At 53.0% G+C, this 14,256-nt stretch overlaps 1 protein-coding gene across 2 annotated transcripts in view; it reads right to left on the reverse strand.

The window, feature by feature from the left end:
• Positions 1–1,392: 1,392 nt before the first annotated feature.
• Positions 1,393–14,256, reverse strand: part of Slc45a4 (solute carrier family 45 member 4) — a 74,735-nt gene continuing 61,871 nt past the window's right edge. For both annotated transcript variants that reach the window (XM_006989201.4, XM_042264920.2), the window contains exons 5-8: positions 12,986–14,055; positions 12,193–12,292; positions 10,939–11,150; positions 1,393–6,206 (exon numbers count right to left, since the gene is read on the reverse strand). In XM_006989201.4, coding sequence (XP_006989263.1) covers positions 5,841–6,206; positions 10,939–11,150; positions 12,193–12,292; positions 12,986–14,055 — 1,748 coding nt within the window. In that variant the 3' untranslated portion in view covers positions 1,393–5,840. The remainder of the gene's footprint in view (positions 6,207–10,938; positions 11,151–12,192; positions 12,293–12,985; positions 14,056–14,256) is intronic.

Raw genomic sequence — 14,256 nt, forward strand, 5'->3', positions numbered from 1 at the left:
GGTTTTTAAGCATCCCTACAAACGGCAGTGGTTAAGAAAACAAGGATGAGCCAGGCGGCGGTGGTGGCGCACGCCTTTAATCCCAGCACTCGGGAGGCAGAGCCAGGCGGATCTCTGTGAGTTCGAGGCCAGCCTGGGCTACCAAGTGAGTTCCAGGAAAGGCGCAAAGCTACACAGAGAAACCCTGTCTGGAAAAACCAAAAAAAAAAAAAGGAAAAGAAAAAAAAAAAAAAAGAGATGCTTAACATGGTTAGTTTTCAGCCAACTACATCTTAAATCACGCTGAAATGTCATCTGATGACCGAGTATGTGGCTTAGCAGTGAGGCCCCGAGTCCCATCATTCACACAGAAAAACAAAATACCCGAATTCCTTCCTCATCCAGGAGTACTTGTGACACAGGATGTGAAGCCTTATGGGAGTGACAGGAGACTTGGGGCTCTTGTTCCTCGGGAGTCGCTGCACTCACATGGCTTTAGAGATTGTCCGTTAGGGGGCTAGGAGAGGGTCCCAGGTGGTGAGTGTCGGTCACATGTCCTTCACTGTGCCACAGCTGCCGAAGGGGCCTGGGGGGTGCCGATCCTGGCCCCTTTGCAGAAATTCTTTCCCAGTCGCCACCTTGGGACACCCCGAGATTTCAGGTATACAGGGCTAGTGGACAGTAGGGGTGCCTCACCTGGCTTTCTCCAGTGTGTGTGTGGGTCCATCTTGAGTGTGTAAGGAGGTGGGAGCTCAGGGCCCTGGGGGCACTACCAGCAGCACTTCCCGTGAGCCAGAAACCACTGTTCTCCATCCCAGCTGCAGTCTGTGACTGCCTCAAGGGTCCTTTAGGGCCCCGCAGTAGGAGTTTGCAGCTAATAGCAGCAGCGACTGACAGCTGTCCATGGGTGTGTGGACGACTCCAGCTCCATGTTCAGGGAGTGACCCCGGTTGGGAACCCTATCAAGCGTTGTGAATGGCATCGAATTTAGGTCACCAGGAGACTCAGATAACATGTTCTGTCCCAGGAAGGCCTGGGGCACCCACCTCCAGCACCCAAGGCTGTGTGTGTACACATACACAAGTATCAAAAGCTACTCACTGCCTAGGCTGGCCAGCTCCCATCAGGCCCCACTCTCTTGTTGCTTGCTAGGAGACCCACCAGTTTTCCTGCAGCGGGGAGGTCCCCATCCCACCACCAGGAACAGGCCCAACCTCCTCACCTCTGGGCAGGAGTGACTCTGGGTGGCGGGGGACCTGAGCTGCAGGGGCCCATCTTGTGGGCCCTGGGGGAGCTCTGAGGAACTGGGCCATGCTTGCAGGCACTGGCCAGAGCCAGGGGGAGCATTCTGTCTCCTCCTGGACACAACAGGCTCCGGGGGAGCACCCACTGTAAAATGACAGGTCCACACTATCACCTGCAATGATAATGTTTATTGAGTCATAGAGGCAGGGGAGGCACTAGCCTGGCAGGAAGAAGTCAGGCCATACACATTGAACTGTATACAGGGACCAGTGGTCCAGCATGTGACGAAAAAACCAGACAAAGCCCCAGGGCTCTGGACAGAAGCAGACATAAACATCCACCCAATAAAAAACGAAATCATGTGTGATAGTAGTACTCTTATAATCTGTTTCCTCATAAAATATAACGTCATGTGTTTAACACACACTTAACCATTGCTAAAATCAGCAAGAGCTATTACAGTGCTCCAACTTAATTAAGTTGATAACAGTTGTCCTGTTTCCAGTTCACAAAGGAACTAAATAGCTTTGTTCCACGGTGCCTGGGGAGTGCCCCGGTGCCCAGGCCTTTCCAACAACTGTGCGTCCTGTTACTCATCCCAGCACAGGACCTGTGGCAGGCACTGGGGAGGAGGGGGGCGCACAGCTGGGGCTCCCAGAGGATGCTAAGCTCTCCTGGAGGCCCAAGGGTTGCCCTCCAAGGGGCCAGCTCAGGCTTCAGCCATGATAGCGATGCTGGCTTTTCATGAGGTGGCGACAGGGGCTACTGGGTGCATAGCCCCAGCTTGCCGCATGGAAGAGTCAGTTCAACCTGGAGCAAACCCGATGGCATGGCTGCTGTGCAGGGCGGTCTCCGGGCACTCTCGGAAGCACTGCCTTCTAGCTCACACGCACAGGGGGGGTGAGTGAGCCCATCTCTGGTGCTAGCCGTGGGAGGAGCCACCTGTGGTTCCACCTGCACACTCCAGGCGTGGGCTGGTGGCTGAAGACAGAGGCTCAGGTGAAAGCAGAACAGCTGGGGAGTCATGACATCGGGTGCCTGTGAGGTTGAGGAGTGTCCAGTCTCAGGAGATGGCGTTTCACAACACTGACTTGCGGCAAATGTGGCCATGGCTGCTGCACACCGACCACTGGCCGCAGACAAAGGGAACCATCCATTCCACGGGTTGCACAAGCCAGCAGCACCAGGGAGATAAGACAATGGGCACCCTGGCTGCTGCTGCTGCGGCTGCGGCTGCTGCTGCAGCTGCTGGAGGGGCCACAGCACCTTCTATGACATCTTGACCACTCCAGGAAGCTACCAACCAGGTCCTGCCCTCTCCCTCCCAACTTTTCCCAAACCAGCCCTCACGGGGCCCTGAGGATCTCAAGGGTGGGAGTCTGAGGGCTGTAGACCTATCAGTGGGACTAGATGTTCCAGCTATGACCTTAGGCTTAGAACAAACAATGTCCTGTAGTCAGCCTTCCAGATACCAGGGAGTGCCATCATGCCACTCTGTCCCCAGCCAGAAGGCGGCCGTGGACCCCTTCCTACCAGCTCATACTCTTGCACAGGCAAACTTAGGCCACACATCTCTACAGGCATCTCTCAAACAACTGTTGCAGCTGACTTTCACAGGCGACAAAAGCAGGGTTCAGACCATCATCACTCTCTGTTAGTAACCTGCAAGCATGCTTGTGGCCCTGGACCAGTGAAGTCCCACCGATACCCTACAGGGTGTTTGTACAAAATCCAGGCCTCAAGGTGCTACAAAGCTAACTCCATGTTGCATCCTCAGCATCGCTCACAAGTAGGCTCTGCTCGACCCTGCCATTCCCCTAGGTCCCGATGACCAAAGCACCTTTCCTATCACAGAAGAGCTACTCAGGTGTACTCTCGGGGATCTCACTACCCATAGGTGCTAGGTTGACAGCCCAGGTCAGAAAATAGAAATAGCTGGGGTGGGCAACACAGGCTTCGGTGTCACCCGCTTTAACACCAGCCCCCTCCCTTGGCTTCTCTAACACACGGGCAGTGGCCCTGACAGTTGCCCACTGGTGCCATCTCAGATGGGCAGAAGGGTCTGGCTATTGGTCTACCCCAGATGAGACACATCCACCTTGAGGCCCATGGCTCACTCTATCTGCAAGGAAGCCCAGAAACCAACCCTGCTGCTACCCTTGGGTCTCAGCCCAAGGCCCCTCACCCTGACCAGATCCACAACCAGCCTGCTTTTGATGCAAACGTTTAACAGGCTCAGGTCTTTAAAACGACCAGCTATGCAGCCTGATCTGACAGCCACAGCCATGCCTCTGGCTGACTGTTCTTCCAGGGTGTCACTATTTTACCAGCTGCTCTGCCAAGGCCTGTGCCATGACCATGAAGTGTCCTTGTGTTAACTTCAGATCATGGGAAGCGGAGGCTAGCATCTCAAGAGCCGGCACACTGCACATGGTGACTCCGCATCTCTTCCTCCTGTGGGTCTGGTCTCTGCTAGCCCCTGAACCTCCTGACATCCAGCTTCAGTAAGCATGGTCTGCATCCTGAGCCTCTGGGTGGGTGGGGGGAGGTACTGTGAGCATCGTGCGACCTCCTAAGACCCACACTGGGTATGAGGATTCCAGATTCTGGGTTGGGCCATGTTTTGCCTACTTAGTGTTCTCTGCACTCCCTGTCTCCCTCTGTCCTCCTATGGCAAGGTGGGAAGGCAGGATACATGAAAACAGAGACTATGGTTCTTATCCCAGACCAGAAGTCTCAGGAGGGAGGGATACCTTCTTAAAACCACTGAAGGAAGCTAAGTAGCACAGGAGCGACCTGCCAAGGACGCTGACTGAAGAGAGGTGCCCAGAGGGACCGAGCACCCAGCTGATGGGTCTCGGCTGGCTGGAGGGCTCAGTGTGGGGACTGCGCTTGGTAGTCCAGCTGTTCCCATCCAAGCAGGAGATGTGCAATTCTGTTCTCAACTGGCACCACAGGAAGCACTGGAAGGTGCAGCTGCTCCTCTGCAGGCCTCGGCTTGAGGGACGACCCAGGCAGGTGGAAGGTACCCTGAGCACACACCTCTGCTCCCCGACACAAAACACACTACAAACTACAAAGCGCCACCAGTGTGGGAATGTGGCAAGACAGAAGCCTGCCAAGAACGTTTAACACAGCATTCTTTTGAGTACACAGAAAATTCAAGTAATTTATTTAAAAACGGCTTACTTTCATCTTGAAATATATATGTATATATATTTGCTTTAGAATGCTCATATTGCAGCATGATTCTCATGCACTTTAAAGTACTTTATGTAAAAACACCAACCGAGGCAGCAAGAACACGGGTTTGACTTCATCTGGGTACCATCCAGGGAGGACCTCCCCTCTCCTGAGTGCAGACTGACTGTCTCACAAGCCAAGAGACAGGACCGTGGAGTTTTTAACAGAGATCCGTGGTTTGGAAAGGCTTTTCCCACAGCTGCAGCATTTGAGGAGCTTGCTTCCCTGAGGCCCGAGTGTTGCTCATGTGCAGAAATTGGAAACTGCACCGGGTTCTTGGGTCACCAGCCCTCCTGCCCAGGCAGATACTTGCTTCTTTTTGCCTTCATCCCCATTCCAGTGACCATCAGCAGGAGCAGGTGATGAAGTCACAAGATTTCAGTTAGGTTCCAGCGAGGACCAATGTCACCAATGCGGCACGGAGGTAGGCCTCGGCACCCTCCCATGCCCTGTTCCCCACACTCTCGAGGTAGCCTTGCAGCAGGACTCGGGAGCCAGTGCTCACCTGGAGCTCTGTGCCTGGATTCCCAGCCAAAGGTGTAGAGAGAAACCGAAAGGTCACACAGAGCCAACAGCTGCCCTATGGCCACTTCTGGGGAGGACCACGTGGGTAGGGACTGGACAGAGACAAACTCACACACAAGCACGCAGGAGGCACACTGAGAGTTCACATTCAGCACTCCTGATCGGTGCCGTCCCTGGGCAGGATGTCTGGAGGCTGCCCTGGGGAATGGCTGCCGTCTGCTCAAACAGCTCTGGGCGCCTTCCTCAGCTTTGGTGTGTGGTCTCAGGCACTGACAGCTATGCACAGAACGGCAGGCCCGATTTGCTAGAGACGCTGTTCTAAGAAAACCACAGTTGTGAAAAAGAAAATACCGTTTCTGAAATAAACAGAGAAAGCTGCTCTGAGGCACTGCAACGCCAGCCTATGTTGAGGAGCCCTCACGGACACCTGCTGGCCAATCCGGGCACCGCACCGCTGCCTGCTGCCTTCAGATGACCCCTGCCGAGGGGTCGGACTTTCTGCACTTTCGATTACTGTTTCAGAAATGCAGACCCTTACGTTTTCTAAATTGCTTATTGACTATGCTGTGAATGTTTCACAATTTAAAACATGCAGAATGGTATACCTGCAGAATAAAAGACAGCTGAAATTAAGTTTTTTTTCAATAAAAAAAGATTTCAAATGATGTTTTTTTAATTGTGGGAAAGGTAATTAGTGTGATATTTTTGCCTAATAGCTCAAACCTACCCTACACCTAACACCTACTGAACTTGAACTGCGCCCTGGGAAGGAACTCCAGCTCGCACCGTGTCGGCAAGCACAGCCCCCGTCCACCCTGCCCTTCGGTGTGCAATGTGCCAGCTGGGGCTCACACCATGGACTCCGCCTCCACCGGCCCCCGCAGGCCCCCCTTCCGAGACAGCTTCAGCACAGTGGGCTTCTCACTGGCTGCTTCACCCTCGCCTTCACCAGCGGGCCCTGAGGACAGGCCTTTCTGCTCCTCCTTGGCCTCCTCTGACACCTCAGGGTAGATCACCAGGAATGTGGCTGTCAGAAAGCCCAGGAAAGAGCCCACGGAAGCCACCATAGGGATGACACGGACCGTCTGTACAGCGTCGACCACGCTCCCAAGGGCAGATGCAACCAGGATCTGGGAGATGTAGACCTGGCAGGAGAGGATGGCGCAGTCAATGCCAAATCCACGCTTGGAGTTCCCTGGACTGTGGTGGACGTACTGCAAGAGAAGGAACGGAGGTATGAGAGGCGTGGAGAAGGCAGTCTGCGCCTGCTCCTCAGGGCTACAGACACTGACCAACCTGCCTGAGCTTCTAGGCAGCCGCCCAGCTGGGTTCTCCAGAGCCCCAGGTCCTACCTAGCACAGGGCAGGCAGGAGAGGGAGAGGATTCTGGCTCACGGGGAGGAACACAGAAGCAACCTAATCAGGATTCTGATCCCCCAGAACACTGCCTCCAACCCCAAGGAAGAGAAGCAGGGCAGGTACAGGAGTGCCCACCACACCCTCACGATCTCCTTGGAGGGCAGGGAGCTCAAGTCACTCAGGTGCATGTGGGCTCAGGTGACAGAGCAGGGAACACTGGGCAGTTTTGTTTGCTCGTGTTTCTGGAACATGATATCAAGTATGCTGTGCAATGAATGGCTGTGCTCACCCCAAGCCTCCAAAGGAGACGCTGTCTGTGAAGTGTGGAGGCCAATCTACCCAGAAGATAAAAACCACATTCACAGTTTAGACTTGAGGACACTATAGTCAGGGAGATCTTAAACACACCTCCCAGAAACCAGAAAGAGAACAGAAGAGCTCAACGATGAACAAACCCCACCTTACCCAATGGACACAGAGAGGCCACAAGGGCAGAACACGAATTTCACTGTATATAGGACATGCTGGACCACCATGATTTAAGGGCTGAAATCATACCCGTGTGTTCTCTGATTCTGATTATTAGAAACTAGTCTACCATGACCAAGGGCAAAAGTCATAGGGCCAGCACAGCTGTTTGACAAAGATCCAGCAGAGCTGAGCCACATGGTGGCTGCCATGCCACCTTTGGTTTTCATCTCCACCTGTTGCACACTTGGGGCACTTTTAATATTTGTACAATTTGGGGATACTGGATTGATGGGACATTTCATATAAATCATTTATGCCTTCTCCCAGGAATGCTGCTTCTAAGCTTCCCCAGGACAGTCCTGAACATACTTCCCCTTCCACTTTTAGGGAGATGTCCTTATCTACTTGAAGGTATTCCTTATACTTTAGAGGTTGTGACACATAAAGAAGCCAGATGCCAGAGGTCTCTTTACGAGGCTGTGCGAGATTTTTGAAATGTCTGTCTCTGTACTTACTCAGGAACAAGATATTCAAAACAAAGTAAACTTCAAAAGGTCAACAAGATTCAGTGGGCTAGAGGAGTTGTCCACAGATCAGACTGCAAGCCTCTTCCCACTATACACTCAGGCAGCTATGTGGCATATACAGCAACACAGTTAATCAGCTAAAGTTACCTCTGCCCTATACAGAGACTTATACTGTTGGACAAAGAATGATGTAAAAAGATGAAATAAGAATGAGACATCAGGACCTCCCTTACTTAGAAAAGTTAGCACATGCAGAACCACTGTGATGTCATATGACCAAGGAACAGCAGAATGCCAGGATTAGACACATAGACAAATTTTATAAAGATATAAAATATAAACATTGTATTATGCCAGAATTTAAATAGTAACTGCAGCAGCTTTGGCTTGAGGATTTTTCTTGGGCACTCTGACCATTAAGAGTTAATAATACACTGCTTGGGACATGGCAATCTGCCTGGGCTGGCTTGAAGATTTTATTTTGGTCTAGCATCCTTGAAGCCACAAAAGATACTAGCCTGAGAACAGGTTGTCATATGCCTCTAGATTCTTTAAAAAACTGGCTTATGGGGTTAATGAGTAAAAATGGTTATAAAAGATAACTGTTTATCAATGATGATTAAACTTGAGGGGAAATAATTGTGAAAGATAACTATATTCCGTCATGGTTTATCAATGATGACTAAAAGATACACAAAAGGAAGTGAACCCATGTCCAAAACCAAAAATGATATGATCTACGCTTTGGAACAACATGAATGTATCCCTGCTGTCTGAATTCCATACAAATAAAGAAACATTCTGGCTGCTAGTCAGTCAGGCTGCAGAATTCTCCCAACCATCATGCCTGGCTCATCCTTCCCTCACTGGCTCCTTACATCCTCTCTGGGCCTGTCAACTGCTGGGGCTGGTGAACTTTTTGATATTTGGGACATACTTCTGAATAATTCATGGTTTTAAAATAGAAATCAAGACAAAACCATAAAAATCTCTGTGTGAGCCGGGCGGTGGCGACTCATGCCTTTAATTTTAGTACTCAAGAGACAGAGGCAGAGGCAGGTGGATATCTGAGTTCGAGGCCAACCTGGTCTGCAGAGTGAGTTCCAGGACAGCCAGGGATACACAGAAAAACCTTGTCTTGAAAAATCAAAAAGAAAGAGGAAAGAAAGAAAGAAAGAAAGAAAGAAAGAAAGAAAGAAAGAAAGAAAGAAAGAGAGAGAGAGAGAGAGAGAGAGAGGGAGGGAGGGAGGGAGGGAGGGAGGGAGGGAGGGAGGAAGGAAGGAAAGAGAGAAAGAGAGAGAGAGAGAGAGGGAGGGAGGGAGGAAGGAAGGAAGGAAGGAAAGAAGGAAGGAGGAAAGAAAGAAAGAAAGAAAGAAAGAAAGAAAGAAAGAAAGAAAAAGAAAGAAAGAAAGAAAGAAAGAAAGAAAGAAAGAAAGAAAGAAAGAAAGAAAGAAAGAAAGCGCACATACACACACACACACACACACACACACACACACACACACACACACACACACACACACACACACACCCGATGGAGACAGAGGTCACCATCAGGTGTTGTCTTCTGTCACTCTCCACCTCCTTCTCTGAGACAGGGTCTCTCACTCAATGGCTGTCTAGGCTGCAAGCCCCAGGGACCTTCTCTCTGCCCACTTGGCACTGGGTTCTCACTAAAGGTTCATGTTATCACACCCAGGGCCTTACACAGGTCCTGGGGATCTGAATTCTGGTCATTATACTTGGACACCAACTTTATCCACTAAGCTATGTCCCCGGGACCTTAGAAACATCTTTGAAATGACTGGAGGGAGGGAAGGAAAGAGGGAGGGAGGGAAGGAAAGAGGGAGGGAGGGAAGGAAAGAGGGAGGGAGGGAGAGAGGAGGAGCAGGAGGAGGAGGAGGGAGAGGAGGAGGAGGGAGGAGGAGGGAGAGGAGGAGGGGGGGGAGGAGGTGGAGGAGGAGGAGGAGGAGGAGGAGGAGGAGGAGGAGGAGAAGAAGAAGAAGAAGAAGAAGAAGAAGAAGAAGAAGAAGAAGAAGAAGAAGAAGAAGAAGAAGAAGAAGAAGAAGAAGAAAGGGACAGGAGGAGGAAGGGAGGAGAGAGAGAAAAGAGACATTAGCTAGGTGTGGTTATACACATCTTTGATCCCTTTGATCAAGGGGTGGAGGCAGGTGGATCTCTGTGAGTTCCAGGCCAGTCAGGGATACTAGTAAGACCCTGCCTCAAAAACAAGTAGTAGCTTGTTTTTCCAGATATATGTGACAGCTCATGTCTGTAATCATAGCACTCACTAGGGGGAGACAATAGGATTTCTGTGAGTTGGAAGCCAGGCTGGGCTCCATAGCAAATTCTAGACCAGCCTAGGCTACAATGGGACAGCTGGAGTGACCCTGAATGACAGGCTGAGGAGCTCACACTACCTGACATCAAGACTTACTGCAGACCTACTTTAAAGAAGAATGCATAACATCTGTCCAAGGATGCAGAGATCTGGCCAGAAGCACAGCACATGCACCTATGTGGCTACTCAGTGACGATGAAGATAGATAGGATGAGAGGCCCTGGGTTCCAACAACATCCACTTGGGGGAAGAATGTGAGAGTCTAACTCAATGACCTCAAGCCAAACTAGAACCTGCTGAGCAGACAGCATGAGGTGGCACAGAGGCCTGGGACCAGCGGTAAGCCCAGCATGCTACCCAAGCCACACAGAATGAGGTGGAACAGAAAATGCCAGTCTAGCTATAGGAAGGTCAGACACAGGTACAAGTGAGGTCGGGGCAGCAGGAGGAGAAGGGGCTTCTAGACTCTGGTCACCATCTTCCTTGGTCTGGGCGATTCTGTATGACCCACTTCTGAAATGCCAGCAACTAGCCCAGCCTCAACAGTTATGAAGTCTGCAGAGTTCATCTACAAGACACCACCACCATTAGGTTTGATTAGGAGTGGCTGTGGTATATACCTACTGAGCAAACTGATTTTGCTTTAAAGATTCATGGAATTAAAGGTGTGTGCCACTATGTACAGCTACTTGTATTTTTTTGTTGTTGTTGTTTTATTTTTTTAAACCAGGGTCTTAAGTAGCCCAGGCTAGCCCTGAACTTGCGGAGGAGGATCTTGAAGTTCTGACCCTCTGGCCTTCATCTCCTTAGTGCTGGATATGTAACTGTGCTCCACTACGCCTGGTCCCATCTCTCTACACAGAGGCACCAGCAGTGATACCTCAGAGGCAGTGGCTAACAGAGCAGCTCTTCAAATGCTGCAGGAGAGAAGGCTTGCAAGAGCTGGGCCCAACCACACAGTGGACTACTAGTGGGGGACGTGATGGTAAAGGATGTGGGCAGGGCAGCCTCTTGTTCCCAGCTGGGACAAGGTCCAGAACCTGGATGGCCAGAGAAGACCCTGTAGTCAAGGAATAGCTAAGAGTGGAAGCTGTTGCCTTCATCAGAAGGGAAGACAGAGGGACAGCAGGACACTGAGCACAGGCTGTGGACCCCATGGTCTAACGACCAACCTAACGACCTAAGGCCAAGCAGGGTTCCGAGGTGGCCCCAACACCACCTCCACTCAGCACCCTCAGGCTGGCTGTACCTCCTTGATGTCATGGTAGTGCCCTAGGAGGGCATAGGGGCAGTAGGAGATGCTCATAGAGACGATGCCCATGGTGCTGATGGTGACCATGGCCACATAGACGTTGGGAAACATGGCCATCACAGCAGTGCCCACGGAGAAGCCCAGCGTCCCCAACACATAGATGATCCTGATGCTCAGGTCGTAGTTGTCCAGGTACTTCTGTAGCAGGGCTGCAGAGAGGGCCACAAGGATCATGACTTAGCTACTGCCTCCCCACCCCCCTACCCCATCACTGCCTCCCCACCCCCCTACCCCATCACTGCCTCCCCACCCCCCTACCCCATCACTGCCTCCCCACACCCCTACCCCATCACTGCCTCCCCACACCCCTACCCCATCACTGCCTCCCCACCCCCCTACCCCATCACTGCCTCCCCACACCCCTTACCCCATCACTGCCTCCCCACACCCCTACCCCATCACTGCCTCCTCACACCCCTACCCCATCACTGCCTCCACACACCCCTACCCCATCACTGCCTCCCCACACCCCTACCCCATCACTGCCTCCCCACATCCCTACCCCATCACTGCCTCCCCACACCCCTACCCCATCACTGCCTCCACACACCCCTACCCCATCACTGCCTCCACATACCCCTACCCCATCACTGCCTCCCTCTGGTTGAACCTAGGCCTTCAGGCATAAAGACCACACAGCCCCATGTCCGCCTGGGTTCTCCTTGGGGGAAATGCCTGGCCAGCACTCTAGGCCAGCCTCGGGATCCTGCCTTCTGATTGAATCCTCCTAGGCACCACCTCCTCCAGGAGGAATCTCTGTCACCCTGACACTTGGCTGACCTGCCCCTTGCCCTACACTCTTCACCTACAGATCAGACAAAGTCGACTTCCGTTCCAGGTTCAGACTGAGTGTGGGCAGCAAAGGGAGGGGACTCCAATCCTAACTCTTTCAAGTTTAAGGAGGGAGCAAGGCATGCTTCCTTAGGATGACAACCCATCACCCCACCCATCAGGGCTCCTGTCCTTGGCAATATGGACCTGCTCCACCGCCCCTCCGACTGCTGGGCCCCGGGTGGGGTTGGCATGGCAGCGACAACATGCTAACACACAGGTGCTATCCATGTTGGCCGGTGTCATGGAACGGCACATAGGATGGCCTCCAAGCCTCAGAAACACCTGACCCTGGGCCACAGCAGCTGACTTGAACGGCTTTTCCTCTACTTAGGCAGAAGTCAGGGTCCCGACTCTCACCTGAGCAGATAGCACCAGTAGCAGCGTAGATGACCAGGCCCCAGCAGCCCATCTTCACGCCGGCGTTGTAGGCTTGCCAATCAGTGGAGTTGGAGGGGGCCTGTCGCAGAGAGAGAAGGTTGAGGGCATTTGCCACCCTCAGGGCAGAGGAGATTACTCTGCACTCCCATGCAGGTAGATTGAGAGGTGACAGACACTCTAGTGAGGAGGAGGAGGAGGAGGAGAATCAACCCAAGTCCAGGTCAGTATCTGGGAAACCGTTTCCAGGCCCTCCCACTCCACATGCGACTCTGTTTCCCACAATGAGAAGTGGAATCCTGCCTGGGGCCCTGAAATAAGGCTGGTCTGGACCGGCAGAAATGAGTCTGCCTTCTCTGAGATGCCATGCTTGCCCCTAAAAAAGGTGTAACAGACCACTGTGACCACCTACACGGCCATGGGGTAAGCCTAGAACCATTAGCAGGGCCTGGCAAGAATAAAAATAGGCTGCTACTTTGGCAGCTGAATCAACACTCCATTCACGATTTTCAAAGAGGTTCTGGTCCTGTGTGTGAAAGCACCTGGTGTTCACAAATGCTCACCATAGACCCCACTGTCACAACTTGGTCTCAGCTTGCACAACTGACCATGCATTGAGGTGTGCACCGGTCAGCTGCCTGCTGGGCATCCTCCCTAACCCGCATGGGCATGTGGGTGCAAGGGTGGGTGGTGCATGCAGGCTCCCAAGAAGCCCCAGCCTCGGAGACTGCCTGGTTCTGCTGTGCAGTGGAGCTGCTAGCCACAGAGTGCTCACCTGGGGGTCCCCTTTGAAGATAACTCGGCCCATGAAGTCAGTGTAGAAGACAGCCTCTGCGATGACGGAGAACCAAGTGAGGAGGTGGCAGAGGCAGAGCCGGATCAGCTCCTTGGGCATCTTCAGCATGGACAGCCAGAGCAGGCGCACCGTGGTCTCTGCCTCGCCCTCCTCGCTCTCTGTGTCCCCACTGGAGGCAGTGGCTCCACTCTGGTTGCGGTGCCGGGATCGCTGCCGCTGCTGCAGGTCATACAGGTCACTCATGCTCCGAGATGGCTTGATCAGGACCACTGCGTTGGCCCGGCGGTAGCGGTAGCAGTGGGACCCAATCTTGCCATAGTAGGAGAAGGTGCTAGAAGCCTGCCTGTGGAACATGTGCCTACGGCGCCTCATGGAACTAGATGTGGCCGAGGGCTTCAAGTCCACTTTAGAGCGGTGGCTGAGCGAATCCACCGGTGGGGATCCCCTCCCATTTGGGACTTTAGCTTCATTCAAGTGATTATCAAGCAAGGTGTCGTCCTCCTTGGTGGACTCCCTGAGGAACGTAGACAGGCGGGGCAGCTTGGCCCTCAGGAGCTCCTGGCTGGTACTCCGGGGGGTGCTGGGGTAGGAAGCATCATGGAAGATGGAGGGCTCTATGTCATGCAGGAAGAGCAGCTCAGGCTCCATGTCCAGGGTGGCATCAGGCATGTGCAGCACCGAGTCACTCTTGCTGCGCACGATGTCCACATTGAGGTAGTCCAAGGACAGCTCGTGCTCCGACTGCACCTCATCTGGGAAGGGGGTGCCGCCGTCCTGCACACCCCCACCAAGGGAGCTGAGGCGGGTGACGGGGGCTGGAGCGCTAGGCTGGACACTGGTGCCGGGCAGGGCAGCATCCTCAGGACTGCGGTCCTGCTGTGGGCTGTACTGTTCCTCCTCGATGCTGAAGAGATGCAGGGCCACCGACACCGAGAAGATGATGGCAGCGAAGAAGAACAGCACCTGGTTCTGGGTCCGGAACCAGTCACCCAGGAAGGTCTGTGTCCAGTCCAGCCCACCCAGCACGTAGCCGATAGCCCCACCAAGGCCTGGAGGTGGAGAAGTGACAGTGAGCCCCAGGCCCGGCACAGGGCTCTCCCTAACACAGGGGCCTGGGTTATGTGGCAAATGAGTGCAACGGAGAATGAAAGGACAGCTGAGACACGCAACAAAACAACTCATGACGGCACAGATCCAAGACTGGCCTAACATCACTCCCAGTCCGCAATAAAGACAAAAGGAGTCCCAGG

The sequence above is a fragment of the Peromyscus maniculatus genome, chromosome 20, assembly GCF_049852395.1.
Source record: "Peromyscus maniculatus bairdii isolate BWxNUB_F1_BW_parent chromosome 20, HU_Pman_BW_mat_3.1, whole genome shotgun sequence".
NCBI lineage: Eukaryota > Metazoa > Chordata > Mammalia > Rodentia > Cricetidae > Peromyscus > Peromyscus maniculatus.